Source organism: Sparus aurata, chromosome 9 (assembly GCF_900880675.1).
Source record: "Sparus aurata chromosome 9, fSpaAur1.1, whole genome shotgun sequence".
Classification (NCBI taxonomy): domain Eukaryota; kingdom Metazoa; phylum Chordata; class Actinopteri; order Spariformes; family Sparidae; genus Sparus; species Sparus aurata.
In genome coordinates, this window is record NC_044195.1 from 14,952,497 (window position 1) to 14,979,702 (window position 27,206).

Consider the following 27,206-nt stretch of genomic DNA (forward strand, 5'->3'; position numbering starts at 1 on the left):
ACACACAAACATACACATACACACACACATACACACACACACACACATAAACATACACATACACACACACACACACACACACACACAGGCAAACAGTGCACAGGGTGTTTTTGTCAGAAGAATTGTCTTCCATATCACCAGCCAAAAGGAGGTGTGAATCTACTCCTAATTATCTTGAGTAACTGGGTCATGATTTCTGGAGAGAGACATTGCTGTTAAATGTGTTGATGTATTTTAATGTATCTAGAATCTGACGGATGCACACAGTATAAATTCTCAGTTTTTCTTCAACAAAAGTATCATCACTGGTCTTCTACTGGTGGCTCTTTTTTGTCTCTGGGCAAATATAAGACAGAAGCATGTCTATCATGTTCTTGATGATGGCTTGAGGTGGGTGGACATTGTGAGGGAAGTGGTGTGCCAAAGTCATTTGCCAGGCGTCCACCAGCAGAACATTCAGCCCCTTGAACATGGCCCTGAGCACCTCATTGAGCTGCAGTGAGTACCAGTCACTGTAATTAAGGCTCACCTCTGGGTCCAGGGCTCTGAGGTTGGCTGAGCGAATCACAATGATTGTCCCTGGCGCTCGGTCGAGGAGTCGCAACACTGCCCGCCTAATGTGACGGAGTCTCCGTATGTACACCTCCACAGGAAAGGGGCAAAAATGGGCCCAAATGGTGAAAACCACAACGGTGTTGGGACCCCCAGAGAGACCGTCCAACTCATTTGAAATGTACTGCAATTCACTGGCTATGACAGTGGAAAACTGGATGGGTGGGCCATGGCAGCGATACTTCAAGAGAATATTATGGGTGCTGTCCACCGCCATGAAAGGTCCAACGTGTTTAGGACTGTGCAGGTTTAAATCTTTTAATTCTGGGGAAGATGGAATATATGAAATTTAGAGGAAGAAAGATACAGACATAAATTTAAAAAAAAGAAAAAACAAAAACAACACTCACCTGGTACAAAAGCAAGCAGGTGCTCAAACCACTGCCTGACGGTGGAGTCTCCATACATGTTGATGACCTTGTTTTCCAAACACTGAGTGATGGCAGATGATTTACTGAACTGGCGCATTGTAACGCCATTTAATGGCCTCCATGAGTCCTTGTAGTAATATCCAGATGGTGCTAGCTGAATAGCTTCTGGTTTTACGCTGCTTTCTACCTCTGCTCCATCTGATATAAAGAAAAGAAATGTTGCAGACAAAATAAATTAAATGGGACACTGTGACATGATGCTCAAAAATTACTCTGCAGGTATACTGTACCTTTCCTGGGAGGCAGCACATTGATTCTGTCAGGTCCTGAAGCGTGTATGTGAACTTTTATGTTTACACCACTAAAGAAACAGAGTCGATTAGGTGATATTCTGAATTTGATGTAATGTCAACAGATACCCTGAAAATAAAGATCAAAACCAAATCCATCTCTTAAGGCAGCCGGGGTTGTAGCAAATTTAGTGGTCTGTCCACTGACCATGGTCGCTGTACATGGACCACTCATTACTACCGCAAGGGGTGCTAAAGCTAGTGGTTCAGACCGCTTAGTGAGTGGTCCTTCGATTGTTCTTGTGATCTTTGTGGTCCTAATCCACAATCTCCCATATCTGACTATAAAAAAAACGGTCAGAAATCATAACCTTTTTTTAAATATAGCTGTCATTATAATCAAGATGTCAGATCATAATCATTTGTTACTCAGTGGTCTGTGACATGGTCCTTGTGGTCCAGACTAGAGTGGTCTGTGGCATGGTCCACACTTCCTCTGTTTTATCTAGCTATAACTGTGTGGTTGTAAGCCTAAAGAATGATGGATGGATCAGCCTGTCTGTCATCTGTATGATATTAAGCAACAGTATTGAATTCTATAAAATGGTTGTGTATTGTATAGCAATCAAAAATGGGCCGAATCACTATGTCACAGAACATATAGTCCTTCAAGAAGTGAAAGTACTCATCATCAATTAAAATGTTCCCTGTCAGTGTTATGATGTTTTTAGATTAACATTAAGGTTGCATATATGTGTATTTTGCATTTTACTGTTGTAGATGTTTCTGTTCAGTTTTCTAAATGCTATATGTTAAATCTAAATGTCAGGGTGTTTGTTTACACAGAGCCAAGCAGCGCTGGTGTAAAGACAAACCGCTGTGTAATTCACATAGAGAGCCGGCTCTGTCGAGCTTAAAGAGGCGTGACGGTATACGTCATGATAATGACGTCTGTGTGTTTTTGTCAAGGTGTTTCCTCCATGTCTACCTGTCAATCTAAACATGTACTGGCTGACTGTTTATAATCATATAGATGCTGTTATAATGTGTTGTGATTGCTGCCGGCTTATCCATTCACACAGGTTAAGTTTGCCGATACTGCGCTGATGCGCCTCCAAAGTTGGTATCAGAGGCCACCTGTCCTACCAACTCTTCTTCACATTTCTGCCCAAAAACAGCGTCTGTCACCGGCAAAAAACTTTAACTCACCGTTTGTGTTGAAAAAAATCAATGCGACGGTCAGTCAGCCTACCTTCCCACAGGTGACAGAGTCAGACAGGGTCCTTTAACTGATGGCAATTATGTAATTATGTAATTTAGAGAGAAAAACTTAACTTTGTCACTTTCCAAGATGTTTGGTGGGACAGGATCTCAATCACATCACATTATAACAGCATCCATATGATTATAAACTGTCTGCAGGTTTAGATTGACTAGGGGACACCTGGGAAATGCCTTGAAAACACACCAACATCATCATCATGACTTGTACCATCACGCGTCTTTAGGCTCCGCAGCGCTGGTTTTCTATGTGAATTACACAGCGGTTCCTCTTTACGATAGCGCTGCTTGGCTTTGTGTGAGCAAACAACGGCCGTAAACTGGTGAACCACTGCTGCGGTGATGATGCGGCGAATCTGTGAAAAGGGCTACTGTTGTTGCAGATGCAAAACAAAGAGAAATTGTGCAAAACTTTGTACATTAAAATGTGTAAACAAGTAGAGATGCCACAGGTTGCCGCAGACTGCCACAGACTGCCACTGTGGTGCCACTACCTGCCAAAGCCGGGTGCCAGGAGATGCCACGGACATGCCACAGGTTGCCACTTTGGTGCCACTACCTGTCAATGCCGGGTGCTAGTAGATGTCACAGACATGCAAAAGGTTGTCACTGCAGTGCCACTTGCCAGGAGATGCTACGGACTTGCCACAGGTTGCCACTGCGGTGCCACTACCTGTCAATACCGGGTGCCAGGAGATGCCACAGACATGCCACAGGTTGCCACTGCGGTGCCACTACCTGCCAATGCCGGGTGCCAGTAGATGTCACGGACATGCTACAGGTTGCCACTGCGGTGCCACTTGCCAGGAGATGCCACGGACATGCCACAGGTTGCCACTGCGGTGCCACTACCTGCCAATGCCGGGTGCCAGTAGATGTCACGGACATGCTACAGGTTGCCACTGCGGTGTCACTACCTGCCAATACCGAGTGCCAGGAGATGCCACGGACATGCCACAGGTTGTCACTGCAGTGCCACTTGCCAGGAGATGCTACGGACTTGCCACAGGTTGCCACTGCGGTGCCACTACCTGTCAATACCGGGTGCCAGGAGATGCCACGGACATGCCACAGGTTGCCACTGCAGTGCCACTTGCCAGGAGATGCCATGGACATGCCACAGGTTGCCACTGCCTGCCAATGCTGGGTGCCAGGAGATGACACGGACATGCCACAGGTTGCCACTGCAGTTCCACTACCTGCCAATGCCGGGTGCCAGGAGATGCCACGGACATGCCACAGGTTGTCACTGCAGTGCCACTTGCCAGGAGATGCTACGGACTTGCCACAGGTTGCCACTGCGGTGCCACTACCTGTCAATACCGGGTGCCAGGAGATGCCACGGACATGCCACAGGTTGCCACTGCAGTGCCACTTGCCAGGAGATGCCATGGACATGCCACAGGTTGCCACTGCCTGCCAATGCTGGGTGCCAGGAGATGACACGGACATGCCACAGGTTGCCACTACGGTGCCGCTACCTGCCAATGCCACTGGGAGGAACTCAGCTCTCAACTCTATATTGCCGCCACAACGGCCCTACCAATAGCCCCATTCACACTGGGTTTGGGTGCGGCTTTAGTATGCCAATTCCCTGCCTCTGTCCGGCCCTGATACGCCTCTGGAGTTAGTATCAGGGCCGTATTATTGGAGAACCGAACCAGTGTGAATGGATAAGCCGGCTTCGTAATGCGTGGGCGTGTCAATCGGACCGTCGTTAACTACACAGGTCCTCCACTCAACTTAATACAGAGAAATTTCCCACAAAGCAATGTTACATGACCAAACAAAAGTAACGTAGTGACTGCAACTGTCTTTGGCAACTTATATAAGGAAAAAAATACCGCATATATACATGGAGAAGCGTCCATCCTCCCTTCTGCAATAATACCGCCCTGATACTACCTCCAGAGGCGTATCAGGCCGGAGCGAAATTTCACATTTCGCCGCCTTCGAGAGATTCACACTGAGACGGAGGCGGGGAATTGCCGGACTAAAGCCGCACCCAAAAACCAGTGTGAATGGGGCTTGTGTGAATCACCATCGGCGGAGAATTGGCAAACTGCGGCTGCAGCTTTTATGCGTCTTCTTCTGTGTGAATGGGGCTAGTGTTTCCAGCTAAGTCGGTGGGCATGCTGGCAGGCAACATGAGAGCCCGGTGAGGAGACGGGACTAACAGCGCAGCACAATCACTCCGTCTGACTAACTGAAGAAGGCCGCGGATAGCGCTCGTTCGCGTCAATGAGCTTTTATTTTGGCATTTACGGTGACAGGCAGTGTAGATTTGTATATTGGCTAAATATTTAGTTTCACCCGACATTTAGATTTAACATTTAGATTTCAATTTCAATTTAATATTTAGATGTAACATTTAGCATTTAGATTTAGATAGAACATTTATATTTAAATGTAATATTTAGATTTAGATTTAACATTTAGATTTAACATTTAACATTTAGATTTAGATTTAACATTTATGTTTAAAATTTATATTTACATTTTTTAGTTAGATTTAACATTGCAATTATATTTTTACAAGAGAAGTAAATATCACAAAGTTCACAAATAATGCTGTAAATCTGGTCAAATCTAACGTCTCTTTTAGGCAGCCTGGGTTGTAGCCAATTTAGTGGTCTGAATAAAGAGTTGAACTGAAAATACTCACCGAACCCGAAGGACCACATCACTAACTGATTTTGAATACAGAATATAACCCGACCTATCCTTTAATACAACACAAATCATCCTATCATCGAGCAACACAGTACAAACCTCTGGAAGAGTGGTGCTTCTTTGCTGGTGAGGAGATGTTTTACATAGCCTCCTTTGGCATGGTTGATCCTGGTGTCACAGCCGAGCTCCTTGGGCTTGTAGCAGTACCAGGGCTCACCTGTGGAAAGGTCTGTGTAGTTGCACTGGGGCTTCTGATCAGGGGGCAGACACATGTTGCACACAGTAGTTTCAGAGAGGGAACCAGAGCGGAACAAGCTCTTGGCAAACACCCGATCAGGCCGTTCCTCCCTCAGCCGTCGCAGAACAGCAACAGCCTCGCTTGAGTGCACTAGTGTAATCTCCACCTGTGCAGACCCCACCCAGAGGAGCGGGAATACAGCAGAATACGATCCATTCCTGTGGTCCAGCACCTTGCCTGCTACACCTGCTCCAAGCTCAGGGGAGTGCAGTCTGGCCAAAAGGAAATCCCCACCGTAGAGCTTGGGACGACCCTGGAAGTCGTGCATTTGGACGAGGGCCTCCAGCTGGTCGCCCACATGCCACTCCCTTCCCTCCTTAATGAGGAGGGTGAACAGGCTGTGCACAGGGTCACTCGTCTGATCCAGGACGATTGGTGAAGAGCGAGGCGGAGGCCCTGGCCAAGTGATAGAGTCCAACAGGTAGTGCTCTTCCAATTCATCTTCACGGGAGGGTTTCTGGCCCAGATGGACACAGAAGGTGTTGTTGTGATTAGAAGTAGGCAGATTCACCGGGATGAAGGATGATTGGATCCGGCTCTTGAGCTGGTTGAGGGCTGAAACAGTGTGGCAGTTCCAGTTCTAAAGAGAAAGGGATGAGAAAAAAGAGGTTGTGCAGGAGATAGGCAGACTATTGTTGAATGTTTACCCCAACTATCTCAGACTTAGACCTATAACAGAGGACTGTGTAGCTACACCATACCAATTAAATAATGGCCACGATTCATACATATGTCTTTTGAAGATTTATTTGCTCTCTCTCAGCAGACACCGTGAAAACTACAAAAAAAATAAAATACAAAGTTTCACAAATCACATAGGGCTCCCACTCACTATCAAAGTCTCTCAAGCCAGTGTCCAATAAACAGTCTGAGACACGTTAGCATAACTGAAATGTGCTGAAGTAAATACAATTACTTAAAATGCATCATTAATGTCCATTCAAAGGTACATTAACAACCGGATACATAAACGTTAAACATACAAAGAAAATTAACAAGTGTGCCCTGGACCACATGTAGAATATCGTTACTCTGGGGTCATATATCTATTGGGGCGCTGCTCTGCTGGCGAACCGCGACGGTCAGGCAGCATTCGTCACCAATCTGAACTCATTTTATTGTCAGTTTGACACTCAGGACTTCAGTGCAGCAACAGAGGGGCTGAGGTATGAACTCCAGCACGAGATCAAGGAGGGGCGGGGTCAGCCAATCGTCCTCACTGAGAAGGAGGTGAGGCAGGGCCTGAGGAGGCTCAATCCATCTAAGGCCCCAGGACCGGATCTCATTAAAGGGAGGGTGGTGAAGGAATGTTCAGATGAGCTAGCCAGCGTTCTCTGTCATCTCTTCAACCGCTCTCTGAGGGGGATTACCATCCCCACACTGTGGAAGCGTTCTGAGATAAGACCTATCCCCAAGACCAACCATCCTGTATAGCTGAATGACTATCGACCTATGGCCCTCACATCGGTCTTGGTAAAATGCATGGAGAGACTAATGCTACCTCGCCTCCTCTTACAAGTAAGCCCCACCCTCGATCCGCTGCAGTTTGCCTACAGGCAAAACCACTCAGTGGAGGATGACTGTTTTACATACCACCTACAGTCACTTAGAAAAGCTGTGCGCATACACCAGGATCCTGTTTGTGGATTTCTCCTCAGCCTTTAAAGCCCCTGTACGGAGTTTTTAACTGGATATGCAAAAGTCTCTGGTTTCTGCTGATGTGTCTCTGTTACCTACAACAGCAAATGAGCCCATCATTGGTCGGGTCGGACCACTGACGAAACGATTTACGGCAGTCAGACCGGAACTGACGACACTCAGCATATCTGTTTTGTTGCTACGCTAGCCAGTGCTAACCGAGCTAAAACTTTTGTCATGGCTGATAATGAGACAAAGAAAAGAAAAATAATTCGAACCGAAGACCAACGAAAGGCCGAGAAGGAATCCGATCGAGCTAGGGCTAAACACGGATAAACATTGGCGATTCCTTCGAGAGATGGAGAGAGTTGCGGGGCTTGAAGGGATTCAAGTCGGATCCAGAATTTGCCCGATTCCTCCTAGACAGGTATGTAAATTGTATTTTATTTATGAAATGTATTGCGGGACGTAGTTTACAGCAATACATGAATTTATATTGTTACAACAAAGCTGGCTAACGTTACCACTAGATTAGCTCTTGATACTACACTCGACAACAAACGTCTTAGATCACGCATCCATTTCAGCTGTGTGTATCAGCCCTGCCAACCTGCAACGACGCATCGGTAATATCCTCTGTCATTATAAATGATTCAGTTTCTTACTTAGAACAAAACAACCATCACCATATGGGTAATATTTATAGCCGAGAAATTGCAGTGTAACAGCAGCATTACACACAGTGACAATAGTGCAGTCTTTGCATGTTTAGCCTATGTCACAGACATCACGGTAATACAGTTAGCTTACAACGTAAGGTATTATGTTGGCAATGCTACTGCAGTTTTTTCCAATGCTGGGTAATTGCACTGACAATAAAATATTACTAAGGTAAGTTGACAACTAAACTAAACAGTTCTACTACCGAGTTATCTAAACTGTTGGTTGTAGGCTTACTGAATTTAGATGTATGTCTGTGTAAATTCTCATTTGTCCAGGTCAAGGCATGATTCAATTACTTAGAGAGAACTTAGATACAAGTTTTAACATTACTTTGTTTCACCGGCGGCATATTATATTACATAGAAATACAAATAGACACATTACCTCATCCATATGCACGCTGTAGATAGCTGCTAAAAAAAAAAAGTTTTCAAAGCAAGTCCCGTCTTCTTCCCGACGTTTCCAAAACAAATCTACACACACCAGCTAGACAAACGTCTTCACGACAGTGGGCGCTAGGGCTCATGGGAAATGCGGTCTTCATTCTGTCAAAACACCACCGCTTTCGTCCACCGGGGCCGCCAAAATCAACACTAAATGAAAAGTCTGTATAGGGGCTTTAACTGCATGCAGCCCCACATCCTCTGTGCCAAACTGCAAGACTTCCAGGTGGATCCCTACATGATCCTCTGGATATTGGACTTCCTCCTCAAAAGGGAGCAGTTTGTCAGGGTGGACAACTCTACCTCTCCTGTCATGCTCACATCTACCGGCGCCCCCCAGGGGACAGTGATTTCCCCAATCCTGTTCTCGCTATACACCAACGACCTGAGGGGCTCGGACAGTGTGAGCATGGTCATGAAGTTTGCAGACGACACTGCATTGGTCGACACCTCCAACAGCCACACCCATTTTGAGGAGGAAGTGATGAATCTGTAACAGTGGTGCGACAAGCACTTTCTCCAGATAAGCGTGAGGAAGACAAAGGAGCTCCTCATAGATTTCCGGAGGAAGGTTGACCCTGTTCCACAGCTGACACTCAACGGAGAGGCTGTGGAGAGGGTTAGCAGCTACAAGTACCTTGGGACCATCATCGACAGCAGCCTGACCTTCAATGACAACACACAAATCATCTTCAAAAAGTGCCAGCAGTGGATCTACCTCCTGAGGAGGCTGAGGCATTTGGACGTAGCCCCTCCCATCCTCCGCAGCTTCTACATCTGCCACATAGAGAGCCTCATCACATTTTCCCTTTTGGCTTGGTATGAGGGGCTCTCAGAGACCAACAAGGCCAAACTACGGAGGGTGATCACCCTGGGGTCCAAACTTTGTGGGGAGCAGTGCTCAACCCTCCAGTGGCTCTATGACCAGAGGTCGGTGAAGAAAGCAAGTAATATCGCGAGGGACTCAACTCATAACCTCAGCACCTGCTTTCAGATCCTGCCCTCTGGTAGGAGATATGCTGCCCCTGTATTCAAAACAAACAAGGGCAGGACCAGCTTTATCCCCTCTGCTATCAGGCTTCTTAACAAACATAAACCCCCATAATCCCCCCGGCCCCTCCTCCACTTGGAAGAACTGGCCCTGTTGTGTGTGTGTTGTGTTGACACCCCCCACATGCACGTTCCCAGAGACTAGAGTTCTTTTTTACTGTGATTGTTTTTGTATATTATTGTCTTGTTCTGTCTTGTTTTTGCATATTACTGTCTTGACTGACCTGAGCAAAATGAATTTCCCTAGTGGACAATAAACTATCTAATCTAATCTAATCTAATATATTCCTCATTCGTCGCAGCCATGCTGTTCTGACCCACAATGCTACTCACATGACCTCACCATATGACATCACATTTCCCACAATGCCCTCAACTAAACTGCTATCATGTTACATTCATGCTGTGAAGAATATAAAAAGGGCCAAATGTTCTTAAACAAACATGTTGAAGTACCCTTCAGACACTTTTCTTATCAAACTTTTAATGACTTTATGAACTGAATGAGTATGCACTTACGACAGAAACACAAAAGAAACACATTAGTGAAACTGTGAGTTAAACTGTGAGTTAGCAAAATGTATGTGTAAATGTGTACGTCACATATAATCTAGCTTTTCACTTTGCATATTATCAGTATTCATTATTCACTCTACATATTGAACTGTCTTTAAACGTTATATAGTAGTAATCCCAAGTGTATGTGTGAGTAAAACCTCACCTGCGCATGAGCTGTTTAAGTTAGTTTTGACATGAGGTCAGCAGAGATCTCAGCTGATTTAGGGAAACCGTGTAGACACATAATATTCTGTTTTCGGGATGCTTTTCAGTCCTACATAGTAAATGTGATCCATCTGGACATCTGGTGTTTCATTTTAAAATCTCCGTTTTTGTCTTGTCTTCCTATTATTCTATAAACTGTGACTTTCACTGTAGTTTGAGGTCAGACCCACCAAGGACGCCCTGGTGTGAAGAGCCCGACCTTTCAGCTGAAATGGCTCGACTCTGTTATTCTCTTTTTTTCTATTCAACTATGCTAAGACAATTGTATGTTGATTCATCTTTTATGTGTTCACCTCTCTACGAGGGGAAAAAATTACTAGCACAATTAACAGTATTTTCAAAAAAATATTTTACATATTGATGGAAGATAAAAAGGCAAATAATCAGTATATCCTTTGTCCTTTCAAGGTAATTGAGAAAAAAACACAAGTTAAAAACCAGATGTACCCCCTTTTCTCCTCACCTCCACAGAGCTGACGTTGCGCAGCAGGAATATGAGTCCAAACACAGCCAGAAAGAGGAAGATGACAGAAACTTTTGAGAGCTTTCGGCACATAGTGACTTTCTTCTGTGTCCCATGATCAGGCTCTGTTTCACTGTATGCTTTCCACTGCGGTGATGATGGCATCATTCCGTCCTCAGTGCCTTATGCAGATTTATGAACCCAGTCCACAAGAAGGATCAATAAACAGAAAAATAGCACAATGGAAAAAAGGAAAATCATAGCCGACACATGGTCATACAGGTATTTGTCTGAGCAGTTTAACTGTTCATCTCTTCTGTGTGCGAGTCGTTATCAGACAAGGAAGTAGAAGTACAGGGTACAAAGTACAGAAGCATTTATTGGTCATTATACATGTTTGTAAAAAAAAATCAAAGTTCATAAACTCCTTCTTGCTTCATGTGACCACCAAGCATCAGTAACGTAGACTCCACCTCTCCTCGTCCTGTAGTTCTGCACTCTGTCTCCTTTGAGATGACTTGGAAACTCTTCTACACATTTCTGACCAAAAAACAGCGTATGTCATGGCAAAAATCTTCAGCAAGTGTTTGTCTCCTTCCACTATTGTGTTGTTGTAGTTACTGTCTTGAGGAAAAATCACTGTGACGGTCAATCCTACAGTGTGTTATTCCTCGTCATGCCCTAATTTCGGTCTAGCACTGGGTACTCATGTTTGTATGATGGCTCAGGATCATAGGCGGAAATCCCGGGGGGGAGAGGGGGGACTTGAATAATTTGAGACACAACTAATAATTTTTGAACAATGCAGTAGCATTTATTGAAAGCACAATGTAAGTGGTACTCATTATAATCGCGCAATAATGTGCTATTTACATCTTTAAAGATTTATTCCCCCCCCATTCTTACAAATGGTTGAGCCCACCCCACACTCTTTCCAACGGGCGGAGCTAGCAGCTGCAGCAGCGTGTGGACGGAGCCTGCTACTCACACCGTGCTTCGCATTGTAAGAGGTCTATACCACACAGACATAGTTACATAAGTTACAACAACACACATCCCATCTCTCTATAAAAGCAAATAACCTCTGTCTGTCTGTGTGTGTGTGTGTGTGTGTGTGTGTGTGTGTGTGTGTGTGTGTATTCCTCAAATATCTCTGCGGATCAGGATCAGACTGACCTGAGAGTTTCAACATGGCTGCTGCGTGGTTCAAGGTTGTGCTATTTCGCATTTGTTTGGACTGCAATGATACCGTTAATTAATTATTTCATAAATGCTTTACAAATTCCACGAGCATTGTCCACCGGAGCCACTACAGTCACGTGCGCACCAGAGCCAATCACTGCAGAGCCCACCGCGACCCCCCCACCTTAAGAAACAAGCAGATTTATACCTGCAGCGGCGTGAGCTGGACCGGGATTTTGCCGGCGGTTCGGTCCCGTTCTGTTCTGTTCTGTTCTGTGCATCTAAACTGACTGTTGTGGATTAATGAGATTAAACGAGTCCGGGCCGAGTCTGTTCGGGTCTGAGGAGATCCGGAGACGCGCGGACAACAAAGTGGAATCGGACTCTGTGGATGTTTGTGTGTAGCTAGCCGCTAGCTACACGGCCCACCTCCCGAAGCGACGGACCGGAAGCATCGGCACGTCCAAAACCGGACCTAAGGTAAATAATGTCCGCCCGCTTTTTCGCGAACATTGCCGTCACGTTTGCTTTGTGTCTGGTGCAGGAAGAAACGGTAAAAACGGGCTTTTGTCACGAAAGTGTCCAAGCAGCAAGTTTGGTTGTTGAGGAACAGGAAGTTGTGGGAGGGACCTAGGCGGATGATTGACATGCAACGACGGTCGGTGTGTGTGAGAGTTGAGAGATTTGTGACATTTAGCGTGTTTGGAGTGTGTAGTTAGTGTGTTATGTAGTGTTTGGTGTAGTGTGTTTAGTGAGTAGTGGAGTAGTGGAAAAAAAAAAATGGTTTGTTAAACATATTTGTGGTTTTCACAGTAAAAAAATCTAACTTTTTCTACTCGGATTTCATGTTTTTTTTTTGTGATTTTAGGTCCACTGTGTTAATACAGTATGTCAAAATAAAAAAAATAACTGTACAGTCACACATGTGAGGTTGTGCTGAAAATAATGACACCAAGTAAATAGCTTTTAAGATGAAATATAATGGCAAAATCAAAAATAGTCAAAAACAGCCAATTATACCCTGGAATATCGGATTTCACAACAAACCTAAATATCCCTGACGTCCCACCTTCAAACACAGCCTCATTTGGCCATCCATGAAAAAGCTCCCTAACCTCCCACTTTTTTTATAGGAATACACTTTTCTTACGGGCACTGCACTAGTTTACTAAAAGCACCAGGTCCAGGCTGTCTGCAACATTTATCCTGCATTGTTCAAAAGCCTACTCAATTACGAGTGCTGTAAAGCTAAGTTAAAAGCTACAGTGATAGTCACAGACAGAGAGGAGAGGAGAGGGAGAGGACAGGACAAGAGCACTAACTCTCCAACTGTAAAACTGTATGTATTCTAACTCTCTATCTGTAAAACAGTTTTACAGATAGAGAGTTAGAATACATACAGTTTTGTGGCATAGTTGTCAGATGTTTGTTGACAACACAATAAATATATATTTTTGAGAAATTGTTTTAAGTTGGATTATTCTTTAAGGTATTTCCTTTAGTTTTGGGATTGTTTGGAGCTTTTACCTCTTGTAAAGATATTTAATGGACTGTGGTGGAAGTTAGTGTTGTTGTATACAAGTAGGGTAAGGACTAATACAGTATAATGCAATTATTGTAATCATCATTACTTTTGATACATTTTTTTAAAACACTGAGAGAGAGAGAGAAAAAAAATAGCATAATCTGATATCTTTCATCTGGAAAAAGGCAGTTATCTGATTATGAGAAATCTGATAAACAAACTTAGATGTTTGCCTGATAATTAGTTTATTCATTGCATGTGTACATGTTAATTTGATTTCAATCATTTTGTTTTAAGTCTAGACATGTGCAGGTGGACTCAGCCAGTGCTAAGAAAGGTCTTCTACCTGCCTGTTGGAGAGATAGAGAGACTAAAGCCTCAAATTATTCCTTGTCCCCCCCTGGAATTATTCTCTAAAATTTTACTGTTTATTGTCCCCCCCAACTATGAAATGGGATTTTCGCCCCTGCTCAGGATCTCAGTCAAAACATGTCATAATTATACCCACATGATTACGTTGAAAAAACCACACAGATGTCATCATCATGACGTGTCCCGTCACGTCTCTTTAGGATCCGCAGCGCTGGCTTGCTGTGTGATTTGACACACCGGCGGCTTTACTTGACTGATACTTTAATTCATTTTTAGAGTAGAAATATCTCTCTTTATGACACAGCTATTTTTGATACATTATCCAATAATTTAAAGTCACAACGAAATCTACTCTGATCCAGGGCTGTTTACTGACAGGAGGGATATCTTGGTCATGTTAAAAAAATCTTGACATTGACATTGCTGTTGAATTTTAAATTATTTTTTTACATTTTTTTTTCTTTAGTAGCTGTGAGCACCACAAGCCGAGCGCCATCTAGTTAAATTACAATTGAAAGAAGGCAGACATCTCAACAGCTACATCTTCAAACCTTGGCAACTCACATTTAAACAGTGTAAATGGATGAATAAATTAATAGGAAAACTTGGTCACCTTTAAAAAATACGACCAAAAATGTAAGTAAAAAACAATAACAATGACTTTGCCAAGGTCTTTGGCATTTTCAGAATAACATCTTCTTTCTAGGATTTCAAGTCAAACTTAACAGAAAAATGAGCATAGATTAGAATTAGAAGTCTTTACTCTCAGTAACATCCTCACTGTTCTTCTACTGGTGGCTTTTTTTCGTCACTGGGCAAACATGAGACAGAAGCATGTCTATCATGTTCTTGATGATGGCTGGAGGTGGATGGAGAGCATGAGGGAAGTGGTGTGCCAAAGTCATTTGCCAGGCGTCCACCAGCAGAACATTCAGCCCCTTGAACATGGCCCTGTGCACCTCATCGAGCTGCAGTGAGTACCAGTCGCTGTTATAAAGGCTCACCTCTGGGTCCAGGGCTTGGAGGTTGGCTGAGCGAATCACAATGATTGTCCCTGGCGCTCGGTCCAGGAGTCGCAACACTGCCCGCCTAATGTGACGGAGTCTCCGTATGTACACTTCCACAGGAAAGGTGCTGAAATGGGACCAAATGCTGAGGACAACAATTGTGTTGGGACCCCCAGAGAGGCCGTCCAACTCATTGAAAATGTAACGCAACTCACTGGCTATGACAGTGGAGAAGCGGATCGGTGGGCCATGGCAGCGGTACTTCAAGAGAATATTATGGGTGCTGTCCACCGCCATGGAGGGTCCAACGTTTTTCGGACTGTGCAGGTTGAACTGCTTCAGTTCTGGGGAAGATGGAATGAATGGAAGTTACAGGGGGAGAGATACACAGGTGTTAAAATAAAAGATGAGACAAAAACAACACTCACCTGGTACAAAAGCAGGAAGGTGCTCAAACCACTGCCTGGCAGTGGAGTCTCCATACATGTAGATCACCTTATTCTTCAAACACTGAGTGATGGCAGATGATTCATTGAACTGGCGCATTATAACCCCATTTAATGGCCTCCATGAGTCCTCGTAGTAATATCCAGATGGTGATAGCTGAATAGCTTCTGGTTTTACACTGCTTTCTACCTCTGCTCTATCTGATATAAAGAAAGAAATGTTGTAGACAAAATTAATTGAATGGAATAAATCAAAGCATGTGCACACTGTGACATGATGCTCAAAAGTTACTCTGCAGGTATACTGTACCTTTCCTGGGAGGCAGCACATTGATTCTGTCGGGTCCTGAAGCATGTATGATAACTTTTATGTTTACACCACTAAGATAAAAGAAATAGTTTTAAAAGAAACAGTTTATCAGGGGATATTCTAGATTTGCTGTAATATCAACAGATCTGAAAAAAAAAACAACCAAAACCAAATCCATCTTTTTAGGCAGCCTGGGTTGAAGCCAATTTAGTGGTCTGAATAAAGAGTTGAACTGAAAATACTCACCGAACCCGAAGGACCACATCACTAACTGATTTTGAATACAGAATATAACCCAACCTATCCCTCAATACAACACAAATCATCCTATCATCGAGCAACACAGTACAAACCTCTGGAAGAGTGGTGCTTCTTTGTTGGTGAGGAGATGTTTCACATAGCCTCCTTTGGCGTGGTTGATCCTGGTGTCACAGCCGAGCACCTTGGGCTTGTAGCAGTACCAGGGCTCACCTGTGGAAAGGTCTGTGTAGTTGCACTGGGGCTTCTGAACAGTGGGCAGACACATGTTGCACACAGTAGTTTCAGAGTGGGAGCCTGAGTGGAATAAGCTCTTGAAAAACACCCGATCAGGCCGTTCCTCCCTCAGCCGTCGCAGAACAGCAACAGCCTCGCTTGAGTGCACTAGTGTAATCTCCACCTGTGCAGACCCCACCCAGAGGAGCGGGAATACAGCAGAATACGATCCATTCCTGTGGTCCAGCACCTTGCCTGCTACACCTGCTCCAAGCTCAGGGGAGTGCAGTCTGGCCAAAAGGAAATCCCCACCGTAGAGCTTGGGACGACCCTGGAAGTCGTGCATTTGGACGAGGGCCTCCAGCTGGTCGCCCACATGCCACTCCCTTCCCTCCTTAATGAGGAGGGTGAACAGGCTGTGCACAGGGTCACTCGTCTGGTCCAGGACGATTGGTGAAGAGCGAGGCGGAGGCCCTGGCCAAGCGATAGTGTCCAACAGGTAGCGCTCTTCCAATTCATCTTCACGGGAGGGTTTCTGGCCCAGATGGGCACAGAAAGTGTGGTTGTGATTAGAAGTAGGCAGATTCACCGGGATGAGGGATGATTGGATCCTGCTCTGATGCTGGTCGAGGGCTGAAACAGTGTGGCAGTTCCAGTTCTACAGAGAAAGGGAAGAGAAATAAGAGGTTGTGCAGGAGATAGGCACACTATTGTTGTATGTTTAACCCAACTATCTCAGACTTAGACCTATAACAGAGGACTGTGTCAATATATCAACAATATTCACAAAAAATATATTACATGTTGTCTGAACAGAAAGGTAAATGGTAAAGGTAAATTTTCTCCTCACCTCCACAGAGCTGGCATTGCGCAGCAGGAATATGAGTCCAAACACAGCCAGAAAGAGGAAGATGACAGAAACTCTTGAGAACTTTCGGCACATGGTGACTTTCTTCTGTGTCCCGTGATCAGGCACTGTTTCACTGTATGCTTTCCACTGCGGTGATGATGGCATCATTCCGTCCTCATGTATGAACCCAGTCCACAAGAAGGATCGATAAACAGAAAAATAGCACAATGAGCTATTAATATTCATAAAGAAAAAGAAAGATCACAGTTGACACATGATCATACAGATATTCGTCTGAGCAGTTTAACTGTTCATCTCTTCTGTGTGCGAGTCGTTATCAGACAAGGAAGTAGAAGTACAGGGTACAAAGTACAGAAGCATTTATTGGTCATTATACATGTTTGTAAAAAAAAATCAAAGTTCATAAACTCCTTCTTGCTTCATGTGACCACCAAGCATCAGTAACGTAGACTCCACCTCTCCTCGTCCTGTAGTTCTGCACTCTGTTTCCTTTGAGATGACTTGGAAACTCTTCTACACATTTCTGACCAAAAAACAGCGTATGTCATGGCAAAAATCAAGGAAGTAGAAGTACAGGGTATAAAGTACAGAATAATTTATTGCTCATCATACATGTTTGTAAAACCGAGTCAAAGTTCATAAACTCCTTCTTGTTGGACAAAACACAGAACAAACTGAATATGTAGGCAATGTATACACATTTACATAAACACGCAGTGCATCTTTTGAATTTACGTCAGAGTGAATGTAAAGAGCAGCAGCAAGATGGAGATGATAATGTAGTGCCAAATCTCCGAAACACTGTCCACGCACTTTGACTTTGTGTGACCACAAAGCATCAGTGATGTATACGCAGACGTAAACTCCTCGTCCTGTGGTCCTGCACTCTGTCAGCTCAGAACATGTTCTGCTCAATGAGTGCAACAGCTTAATCTGAGATGTTGTGGTAGAGACAGGTCTCTGTCTGTCTGTCTGCATTGTTTTTCTTTCTTATTTTAGAATTTAGGAACTTGACCTCAGCCCCATCTAACAAATTTGGGATGACTTGGAAACCACTTCAGCATCAGTGTTAAACATCACTTCATGCTTTTGTAGCTGAATGGATATAAATCCCTTCAGGCAGGTCCTTAACTCCGATGAAAGTGTTCCACTGAAAAATGAGGGCTGTTTTAGAAGCATATCAACACTTAACATTTTGAAGGACGTATTTAATACTGCATGTATAACGTGTAACATGTGAGCATCCAAAATTGTTGGCCAAAAAGTGCATGTAAGATTTTAATTTCTACAGCCACTTATAATTATTATATGTCGAGAAAAAACATTATACAGCTGTGTGAGAATGACCACAATTACGGCTAGATAACACAGCAAAGAAGAATGATCCATAGGCAGGTTTGAGGTGGGTCTTTATTCAGCTATACTTCTCAGCAAAACAAAATGGAGACCTCAGCCCAACACATGGAGACATCAGCACAAAATGACAGCATGGTTGTTAAATGGCACCCATTTATAGGGTGTCACAGCTAATGACCCTGGAAGATTCCATTCACCGGGATCCACTGCCTACCACATGTTTAACCCTCCATTTTTATTCCTATATTTATACAACATAATTGTTAATTTCTATACACATCCCCCATTTACATCCACCACCAAAGAAAATACACATATCCACTTAATTTACATTTGCTAAAATACAAGATGCACATATCTACCACGCCCACACCAATTTACACTTGGTTGCCCCCAGAACTATAAAACAGTGTCCATTTCGTGAGGAAGCCTTTTGCCTGCACACCCTGAAGACAGAGACTGGTGAGTACACAACACACTTTACTTCCCTCAATGCACACACTTATTAAGCAACACAATACACATTTTTAACTTGGCTCCTTGTTTGATCAATTAACAAACTTAATAGGCACATTTAACCCTATGTCCCTCTGCTCTAGGTAAACTGCGTGGCCTACACAGCACCCATCAGCCAGATCAAGACCCGCCAAACATCAATCAACATGGTGACAAATACTCAATAAACACGCATCTATATATCCATACAAATGTGCCAAAAACAGTGTTAAAATGTATTGTGCAAACCTCCAATAAAGTTTGGTTGCTCCTCTTAAAGTGTCTGTGCAATTATTAAAGTGCATATGTAGTCTCACTTAGTCCAAAGACGGATGATACTTGTGTGCAAAGCCAGGTGACGATGTGCTCTTCGTCACAAGCTGATATGTAACACTGATTCACTGATACTTTAATTCATTCTAAATCAAAAATATATCTATCTTTATGACACAGCTATTTATGATACATTATCCAATAATTTAACTTCACAACAAATTCTACTCTGATCCAGAGCTGTTTACTGACAGCAGAGCTCAGAGATTACTTTTAAACTCTTGGGATGAAAAAGTGGATTTTATCTTCCCTTCTTTTTGTCAACCTCACCAGCGATCCAGAGCTGACATTCGTTTTAAGATGTTAATGTTCTGTAACGTTATCTTCTGACTGGAGCTGGAGGGGAAATTACTTTACTTTAGGATAACAACATTACAGAGAGGAGAGGGGGAAATACAGTGCCTTGCAAAAGTTACATTTTAACCACAAATGTACATGTATTTTATTGGGATTTTATGTGATAGACCAGCACAAAGCGGTGCATAATTGTGAAGTGGAAGGAAAATGATATATGGTTTTAAATTTTTTTTTTACAAATAAAAAACAGTAAAGTGTGGTGTGCAAAAGTATTCACCCCCCTTCACTCTGATACCCTTAAATAAAATCCAGTTCAACCACTTGCCTTCAGAAGTCACCTAATTGGTAAATGGAGTTCACCTGTGTGTAATCTAATCTTAGTGTAAATACAGCTGTTCTGTGAAAGCCTCAGAGGTTTGCTAGAGAACATTGTTGAACAAACAGCATCATGAAGCTCAAGGAACACACCAGACAGGTCAGAGATAAAGTTGTGGAGAAGTTAAAAGCATGATTAGGATATGAAAAAATAACGGTAACGCTGATTGGCCTTGATGCCTGTCAGTCATGATGAGTCGCGTCTCGTCACCTCTCTGATGTGTCTGCACCCTTCTGATCGTCGTTATACCTTGAGAAGAGTGAGATACATGTCTGGGCTTTCCTATGAACCACGGTCGACGGCCGGTACAGGTGTTTGTATCACAGGTTGATCTGGGCGTCTCTCGCTTTGCCACAGCGGACTGACGTCACGCTGAGTTTTCGCTGGATGTCAACGTACTCTGTAGACTCTTTGACGAGCAGGCTGTTTGACATTATACAGGTTTCACATCGACTTGACTTTGGCTTAATAAGTATGTATGCGGCTGGGAATGGTGGCTTTCATTCAGTAACTATTTGAGCGCAGAGCGGAATAAAAGAAATACCCGATGGTAACAGGTGTCACAAGTTAACCTGGATGCTGCGCACTCAAACCCACAGCTAACAGCGTCTCCACGCTGCTCTCGAGCCGCTCGGCGTGAACAAAAACCTCATACTGTTCCACCCATGAGTTGTTTGTGAGTACAGACATTCACGACAAAGATATGAAACCGACAACACGCACTTTTGGACGATTTATAGACAGTTGCGTTTTTTCGGACAGGCATCGTCACAGTCACCTACACTGTCACTGCGTGCTTTGTAGCGCTCGTTTAACAGTGGTCTGCAGGTCGCGGACGTCGGCATCTCCGTGTGGAATAGTAGAGTTCATGCCACGTCAAAACGAATACACATATACATGACTTGGATCAATGAGCAGGGCGATCGGTATGTTTTTCCTGGTTAGCGGACATGGCTGAGGACCCCTCTCCAGACGGGACGCGGAGTGGTGTGTGTCTCCTCTCTGCTCTGACTGCAGGCTGGACTGCTGCGCGAGGCTACTGAGAGACTGACCGCCTGTCAGTGCTTTTGGACGGGGGAGGGACTCACGGCAGCACCCGCTGCCCGTTGAGCACAGTAACTGCGGAGTGATACGTGCTTTCAAGTCAGAGTCTCCAAACACCAAAAAAGTCTCTAATAACACCAGTAAAAGTCACTAGATTTGTCGGTAGTCGCTTTTGACAAAAAAAGTCGCCACAAGGATGATGTGTTTGTGTGTTATAGTAGTCCAACCACTTGCTTTTCGACATGGGGGGAATTTTCGTGATTTTTCTTTTTTTTTTCCAGATTTTTGTTTTCCCTCCCATCCTGTAGCATACTCGCGCCCCCCCTACCCCCCCTCCGGGAGAGTGTCCGCGCCCCCCCCATGGGGGCGGGCCCCACCGGTTGAGAACCACTGGTTTAGATCAAAGAATATTTATGTGTTAGAATGGCCCAGTCAAAGTCCAAACCTAAATCCAATTGAGAATCTCTGGCAAGACTTAAATTGCTGTTCACAGACTCTCCATCTAATCAGACTAAGCTTGAGCTATTTTGCAAGGAAGAATGGGCAAATATTTCAGTCTTTAAATGTGCATCGCTGGTAGAGACTTACCCCGAAAGACTTGCAGCTGTCATTGCAGCAAAAGGTGGTTCTACAAAGTATTGACTCAAGGGGGTGAATACTTTTGCACACCACACTTTTCTGTTTTTTATTTGTAAAAAAATAAAAATAAAACCATATATCATTTTCCTTCCACTTCACAATTATGCACCACTTTGTGTTGGTCTATCACATAAAATCCCAATAAAATACATTTACATTTCTGGTTTAAATGTAACAAAATGTGGAAAAGTTCAAGGGGGGTGAATACTTTTGCAAGCCACTGTAAGAGAGAACCAGACTCTCTGGTGAGTAGGCTACTGAGAGTTGTCCTTAATTTAACCACACAGACCCTCCGTGTGTTCCATTGTGTGCTAACGTTAGCTTAATGTCACTCGCGCACAATTGTTCACAGATGAAGTAATGTTTTTAAAGAGTAAGGGATGAATTTGTCGCTTTCGTTTTGTTTGTATTTCATGTTACAGTTGACAAGTTAAATCTTACCAACAATTCTACCTGTTTAATACAGAAAATATTAAATCAATTTTAACACAACACACAAGGCTCATCAGTGACTCTTAATGTTGCCACAGTTAGACTTTATTTACAGTTTATTCATTTATTGAACCACACTGAAGACATGAAAAATTAGGCATCACCAGCTGATTATCCAGACTAACTCCTGATGAGTATCACTGCCCCATTTAATGATAGAAATATTATATAGATATCGCCCCTTCATCTCAAACCTCAATTTATGTATGCAAATGACAATGGCTTTCAAATACAGTCATTCTCCTTATTACAGATGCTAAAGCACACATTTGACAATAGCAAGTACTGGCAGTCACATTCAAACTGCCCTTTGAGTGAGAGAATCATGCATCAATTCTCCGCATCCTCCTCTGTGTGAAAGTTTCAGATGCAACGAAGGGGTGAAATTTCGCTGTGGCTCTGTACGCCTCCGGAGGTAGTATCAGAGGCACTGCAGAGGTGAACTGACCTGTGTGAATGGATAAGCCAGCAGCGCGGCTTCCTCAACATAAGAGGAAAAAAATACTGAAGTTATATGTGGAGAAGTGTCTGTCCTCCTGTTTGTCCTACCAACTCTTTGTCACATTTCCGTGCTGTGTGAATTACACACCAGTGCGTTTTTACGCCAGAGCTGGTTGGTTCTGTGTAAACAAATGGAGAATTTGAATATTTTGATCATGATCAATAAATCTTGACATTGCTGTTGAATTGAAAAAAAAAGGAAAAAAATGTGTTTAATTTCTTTTAGTAGCTGTGAGCACCACAACCCGATTGCCATCTAGCTAAATTACAATTGAAAGAAGGCAGACATCTCAACTTCAATATCAAAACTTAACAGACAAATGAGCATAGATAAGAAATAGAAGTCTGGAAAAACTCTCAGTAAAATCTTCACTGTTCTTCTACTGGTGGCTCTTTTTCGTCACTGGGCAAACATGAGACAGAAGCATGTCTATCATGTTCTTGATGATGGCTGGAGGTGGATGGAGAGCATGAGGGAAGTGGTGTGCCAAAGTCATTTGCCAGGCGTCCACCAGCAGAACATTCAGCCCCTTGAACATGGCCCTGAGCACCTCATTGAGCTGCAGTGAGTACCAGTCGCTGTTATAAAGGCTCACCTCTGGGTCCAGGGCTTGGAGGTTGGCTGAGCGAATCACAATGATTGTCCCTGGCGCTCGGTCCAGGAGTCGCAACACTGCCCGCCTAATGTGACGGAGTCTCCGTATGTACACCTCCACAGGAAAGGTGCTGAAATGGGACCAAATGCTGAGTGCAACAATGGTGTTGGGACCCCCAGAGAGGCCGTCCAGCTCATTAAAAATGTAACGCAACTCACTGGCTTTGACAGTGTTGAAGCGGATGGGTGGGCCATGGCAGCGATACTTCAAGAGAATATTATGGGTGTTGTCCACCGCCATGAAAGGTCCAATGTTTTTAAGACTGTGCAGGTTGAACTGCTTCAGTTCTGGGGAAGATGGAATGAATGGAAGTTACAGGGGGAGAGATACACAGGTGTTAAAATAAAAGATGAGACAAAAACAACACTCACCTGGTACAAAAGCGGGAAGGTGCTCAAACCACTGCCTGACGGTGGAGTCTCCATACATGTAGATCACCTTATTCTTCAAACACTGAGTGATGGCAGATGATTCATTGAACTGGCGCATTATAACCCCATTTAATGGCCTCCATGAGTCCTCGTAGTAATATCCAGATGGTGCTAGCTGAATAGCTTCTGGTTTTACACTGCTTTCTACCTCTGCTCTATCTGATATAAAGAAAGAAATGTTGTAGACAAAATTAATTGAATGGAATAAATCAAAGCATGCGCACACTGTGACATGATGCTCAAAAGGTATACTGTACCTTTCCTGGGAGGCAGCACATTGATTCTGTCGGGTCCTGAAGCATGTATGATAACTTTTATGTTTACACCACTAAGATAAAAGAAACAGTTTTAAAAGAAACAGTTTATCAGGTGATATTCTAGATTTGATGTATGTCAACAGATACCCTGAAAAAAAAAGCCCAAAACCAAATCCATCTCTTTAGGCAGGCGTTTTGCACGGATAGATAAAAAGACTGACTAACTAGTCTGGACCTGAAGGTCCACAATGAACAGTGAATTTGAATACAGAATATAACCCCACCCATCCTTTAAAGGTCCCATATTATGCAAAATACACCTTAGAGCGGTTTTCTATCAATAATATGCATCCCCGGCCTGTCTACAATCCCCCTTGGTATGAAAAAAGTTCATCCTCTCCCTTTTTTGCTTTCTCCGCCTTTAGAAAATGTGTGCTTATACAGGCCAGTTGAAGATAGTCTGTCGGTGACGTCACTGACAGATTAGACGCGTCCCCCTAGGTTGGTGGCACCGCCCCAGGTGAAGGTTTGCCACACCCGAAGGAATTATCTAAACGGCGCCATTATTTCCCGCTCGGTTAGAAAATGGCGAATGTACGACCGGGAAGGAGCGGTTGCTCTGTCGTTGGCTGCACTAACGAGCACCAGAGTCTTTTTAAACCTCCCACATCGGGGGTCTTGAGGACTCAATGGATGGATTTTATTTTTAATGGGAATGTACCCACAGCAGTTCCCAAAGTGCTGTATGTGTGTGCTCACCAGACAGCAGTGTTTCACAACGTTGTCGCTCAGAGCTAGACACGCAATTGCTCTGTTGTTGGTGTATAAATCAACAGAAGTGCCTATATTCTGTCCCAGCTACAGAACAACAGAAGAGACAGTGGTCATGTTTCATTTTTAATGACAACGTGCCGGCTGCGGTTTGTGTTAGCTTGTATGTGTGTGCTAACCACCTCACGTCGGACTGCTTCAGTAACGAGAGTCAATACAAAGCTAGCTTTGCCTCGACACTGACCCTCCTAAAAGGATCAGTCTCAGCCATACTGGACCCAGCAACTGCACCCGAGCCAGCGATAAGTGTCGCCGCGGTTTGATAGCATTTACAGTTGCCGACGAGTACGTTATGGTGAAGTCAGCTTGAAACTGGCTAACTAGTTAGCTCCGCTTCGGTCCGCTATGCAATGGCGTTTGAAGCGAGTTTAATGTTAATAATATTACGAGGGAGCTTTGTTGTCACAGTAGAAAGTCTGGAAACATGTGCAGACTGGAGACAGAGACGATGCGAACAGTGTATAACAGTTTGGAGACTGTGTTGGAGACAAACACAGCTTTCGCTAGCTGTTAGCCATTAGCTACATGGCAGTAGCTGTAACAACACATACAAACAAACTAATATTATTCAGCCAAACTAACCATTCTGAAACGTCCTGCTGCAGCCGCAGAGTCTGTGCTTCTTCCGGAGCCTCTACTTCTGGGTCCGATTCTGGGTCAAACTGGTTCGGTTGAACGAAAAAATCTCCGCGAGCTATAGTGTTACATCCACTGTAAACATTAGCGCATGCTACCGTTAGCATAAGGGGCTTCCCCTCCCTGAGAGTGACGTAGCAGGCAAGGCTCCCCAAGTAGGCGTTGACAGACGCAGCTCATTAGCATTTAAAGGTGCAGGCACAGAAACAGAGTGCTGTGAACAGACCTCAGCAGAGCGACTTTTAGACAGCTGGAATTCAGGACCATGGATGTGTTTGGGGCAATACATATCAAATACAGATTTGTTGGACCTCTGACAGCTGTGTGAAATTGATGAAAAACAGTATAATATGGGACCTTTAATACAACACAAATCATCCTATCATCTAGTACAACAGTACAAACCTCTGGAAGAGTGGTGCTTCTTTGCTGGTGAGGAGATTTTTCACATAGCCTCCTTTGGCGTGGTTGATCCTGGTGTCACAGCCGAGCACCTTGGGCTTGTAGCAGTACCAGGGCTCACCTGTGGAAAGGTCTGTATAGTTGCACTGGGGCTTCTGAACAGTGGGCAGACACATGTTGCACACAGTAGTTTCAGAGTGGGAACCCGAGCGGAACAAGCTCTCGAAAAACACCCGATCAGGCCGTTCCTCCCTCAACCGTCGCAGAACAGCAACAGCCTCGCTTGAGTGCACTAGTGTAATCTCCACCTGTGCAGACCCCACCCAGAGGAGCGGGAATACAGCAGAATACGATCCATTCCTGTGGTCCAGCACCTTGCCTGCTACACCTGCTCCAAGCTCAGGGGAGTGCAGTCTGGCCAAAAGGAAATCCCCACCGTAGTGCTTGGGACGACCCTGGAAGTCGTGCATTTGGACGAGGGCCTCCAGCTGGTCGCCCACATGCCACTCCCTTCCCTCCTTAATGAGGAGGGTGAACAGGCTGTGCACAGGGTCACTCGTCTGGTCCAGGACGATTGGTGAAGAGCGAGGCGGAGGCCCTGGCCAAGAGATAGAGTCCAACAGGTTGCGCTCTTCCAATTCTTCTTCACGGGAGGGTTTCTGGCCCAGATGGCCACAGAAAGTGTGGTTGTGATTAGAAGTAGGCAGATTCACTGGGATGAGGGATGATTGGATCCTGCTCTGATGCTGGTCGAGGGCTGAAACAGTGTGGCAGTTCCAGTTCTACAGAGAAAGGGATGAGAAATAAGAGGTTGTGCAGGAGATAGGCAGACTATTGTTGCATGTTTAACCCAACTATCTCAGACTTAGACCTATAACAGAGGACTGTTTCAATATATTAACAATATTCACAAATATATTACATGTTGTCTGAACAGAAAGGTAAATGATAGATATGTCCTTTGTCCTTTTAAGTAATTGAGAAAAAACCTAAATTAAAAACCAGATGTACCCCCTTTTCTCCTTACCTCCATAATGCTGACGTTGCGCAGCAGGAACACGAGTCCAAACACAGCCAGAAAGAGGAAGATGACAGCAACTTTTGAGAACTTTCGGGACATAGTGACTTTCTTCTGTGTCCCGTGATCAGGCACTGTTTCACTGTATGCTTTCCACTGCGGTGATGATGTTATCATTAAGTCCTTAGATGTATGAACCCAGTCCACAAGAAGGATCAATAAACAGAAAAAAAAGTCTGATGATCTATTAATATTCATAAAAAAAGAAAGATCAGAGTTGACACATGATCATACAGATATTCATCTGAGCAGTTTAGTTATTCATCTCCTCTGTGTGCGAGTCGTTATAAGACAAGGAAGTAGAAACACGGGTACAAAGTACAATTTTTTGGTCATAATACAGGGTTGTAAAACTTTGTGTTTAATAAACTCCTTCATGCTGCACAAAACACAGAACATACTGTATATTTAGGTATCTATATAGACATATAGACAAACACATCTTTTGCATCTTTTGAATTTGCGTCAGAGTGAATGTAAACAGCAGCAACAAGATGGTTATATTAATGTCACATCAAAACTGCGACATCAGTGGGATGTCCATACACTGTCCATACACTTTGACTGTGT

The 27,206-nt window shown here is 44.0% G+C and overlaps 2 protein-coding genes across 3 annotated transcripts; both read right to left on the bottom strand.

Moving 5' to 3' along the window:
- Positions 1–215: 215 nt before the first annotated feature.
- LOC115587586 (NXPE family member 3-like) lies at positions 216–19,946 on the bottom strand. Of its 2 annotated transcripts, XM_030427504.1 has the most exons (6): positions 19,919–19,946; positions 16,792–16,965; positions 5,327–6,105; positions 1,274–1,344; positions 963–1,181; positions 216–876 (listed from the first exon to the last, which is right to left on the bottom strand). In XM_030427504.1, the coding sequence occupies exons 1-6, from the start codon at positions 19,937–19,939 to the stop codon at positions 314–316; spliced, it is 1,827 nt and encodes a 608-aa protein (XP_030283364.1). In that variant the 5' UTR covers positions 19,940–19,946; the 3' UTR covers positions 216–313. The 2 variants fall into 2 exon arrangements, with proteins under 2 accessions (XP_030283364.1, XP_030283365.1); XM_030427505.1 differs by lacking the exons at positions 16,792–16,965; positions 19,919–19,946 and adding an exon at positions 10,626–10,909.
- Positions 19,947–21,861: 1,915 nt separating this feature from the next.
- LOC115587693 (NXPE family member 3-like) lies at positions 21,862–26,680 on the bottom strand. The gene is made up of 5 exons (XM_030427634.1): positions 26,586–26,680; positions 25,562–26,340; positions 23,690–23,760; positions 23,373–23,591; positions 21,862–23,288 (listed from the first exon to the last, which is right to left on the bottom strand). The coding sequence occupies exons 1-5, from the start codon at positions 26,676–26,678 to the stop codon at positions 22,726–22,728; spliced, it is 1,725 nt and encodes a 574-aa protein (XP_030283494.1). The 5' UTR covers positions 26,679–26,680; the 3' UTR covers positions 21,862–22,725.
- Positions 26,681–27,206: the final 526 nt, after the last annotated feature.

What these genes read in the sequence shown, in the direction of transcription:
- LOC115587586 (XM_030427504.1), bottom strand. Translation starts at nt 19,939, where the DNA reads ATGTATCTCACTCTTCTCAAG. An exon ending in GCAATGCCAGCTCTGTGGAG is followed by an intron (nt 6,106 to 16,791) that starts GTGAGGAGAAAA and finishes CTTTCTCTTTAG; the next exon opens with AACTGGAACTGCCACACTGT. An exon ending in TGTGCTGCCTCCCAGGAAAG is followed by an intron (nt 1,182 to 1,273) that starts GTACAGTATACC and finishes TCTTTATATCAG; the next exon opens with ATGGAGCAGAGGTAGAAAGC.
- LOC115587693 (XM_030427634.1), bottom strand. Translation starts at nt 26,678, where the DNA reads ATGTCCCGAAAGTTCTCAAAAGTTGCTGTCATCTTCCTCTTTCTGGCT. An exon ending in TGTGCTGCCTCCCAGGAAAG is followed by an intron (nt 23,592 to 23,689) that starts GTACAGTATACC and finishes TCTTTATATCAG; the next exon opens with ATAGAGCAGAGGTAGAAAGC. An exon ending in CCTTCCCGCTTTTGTACCAG is followed by an intron (nt 23,289 to 23,372) that starts GTGAGTGTTGTT and finishes CATCTTCCCCAG; the next exon opens with AACTGAAGCAGTTCAACCTG.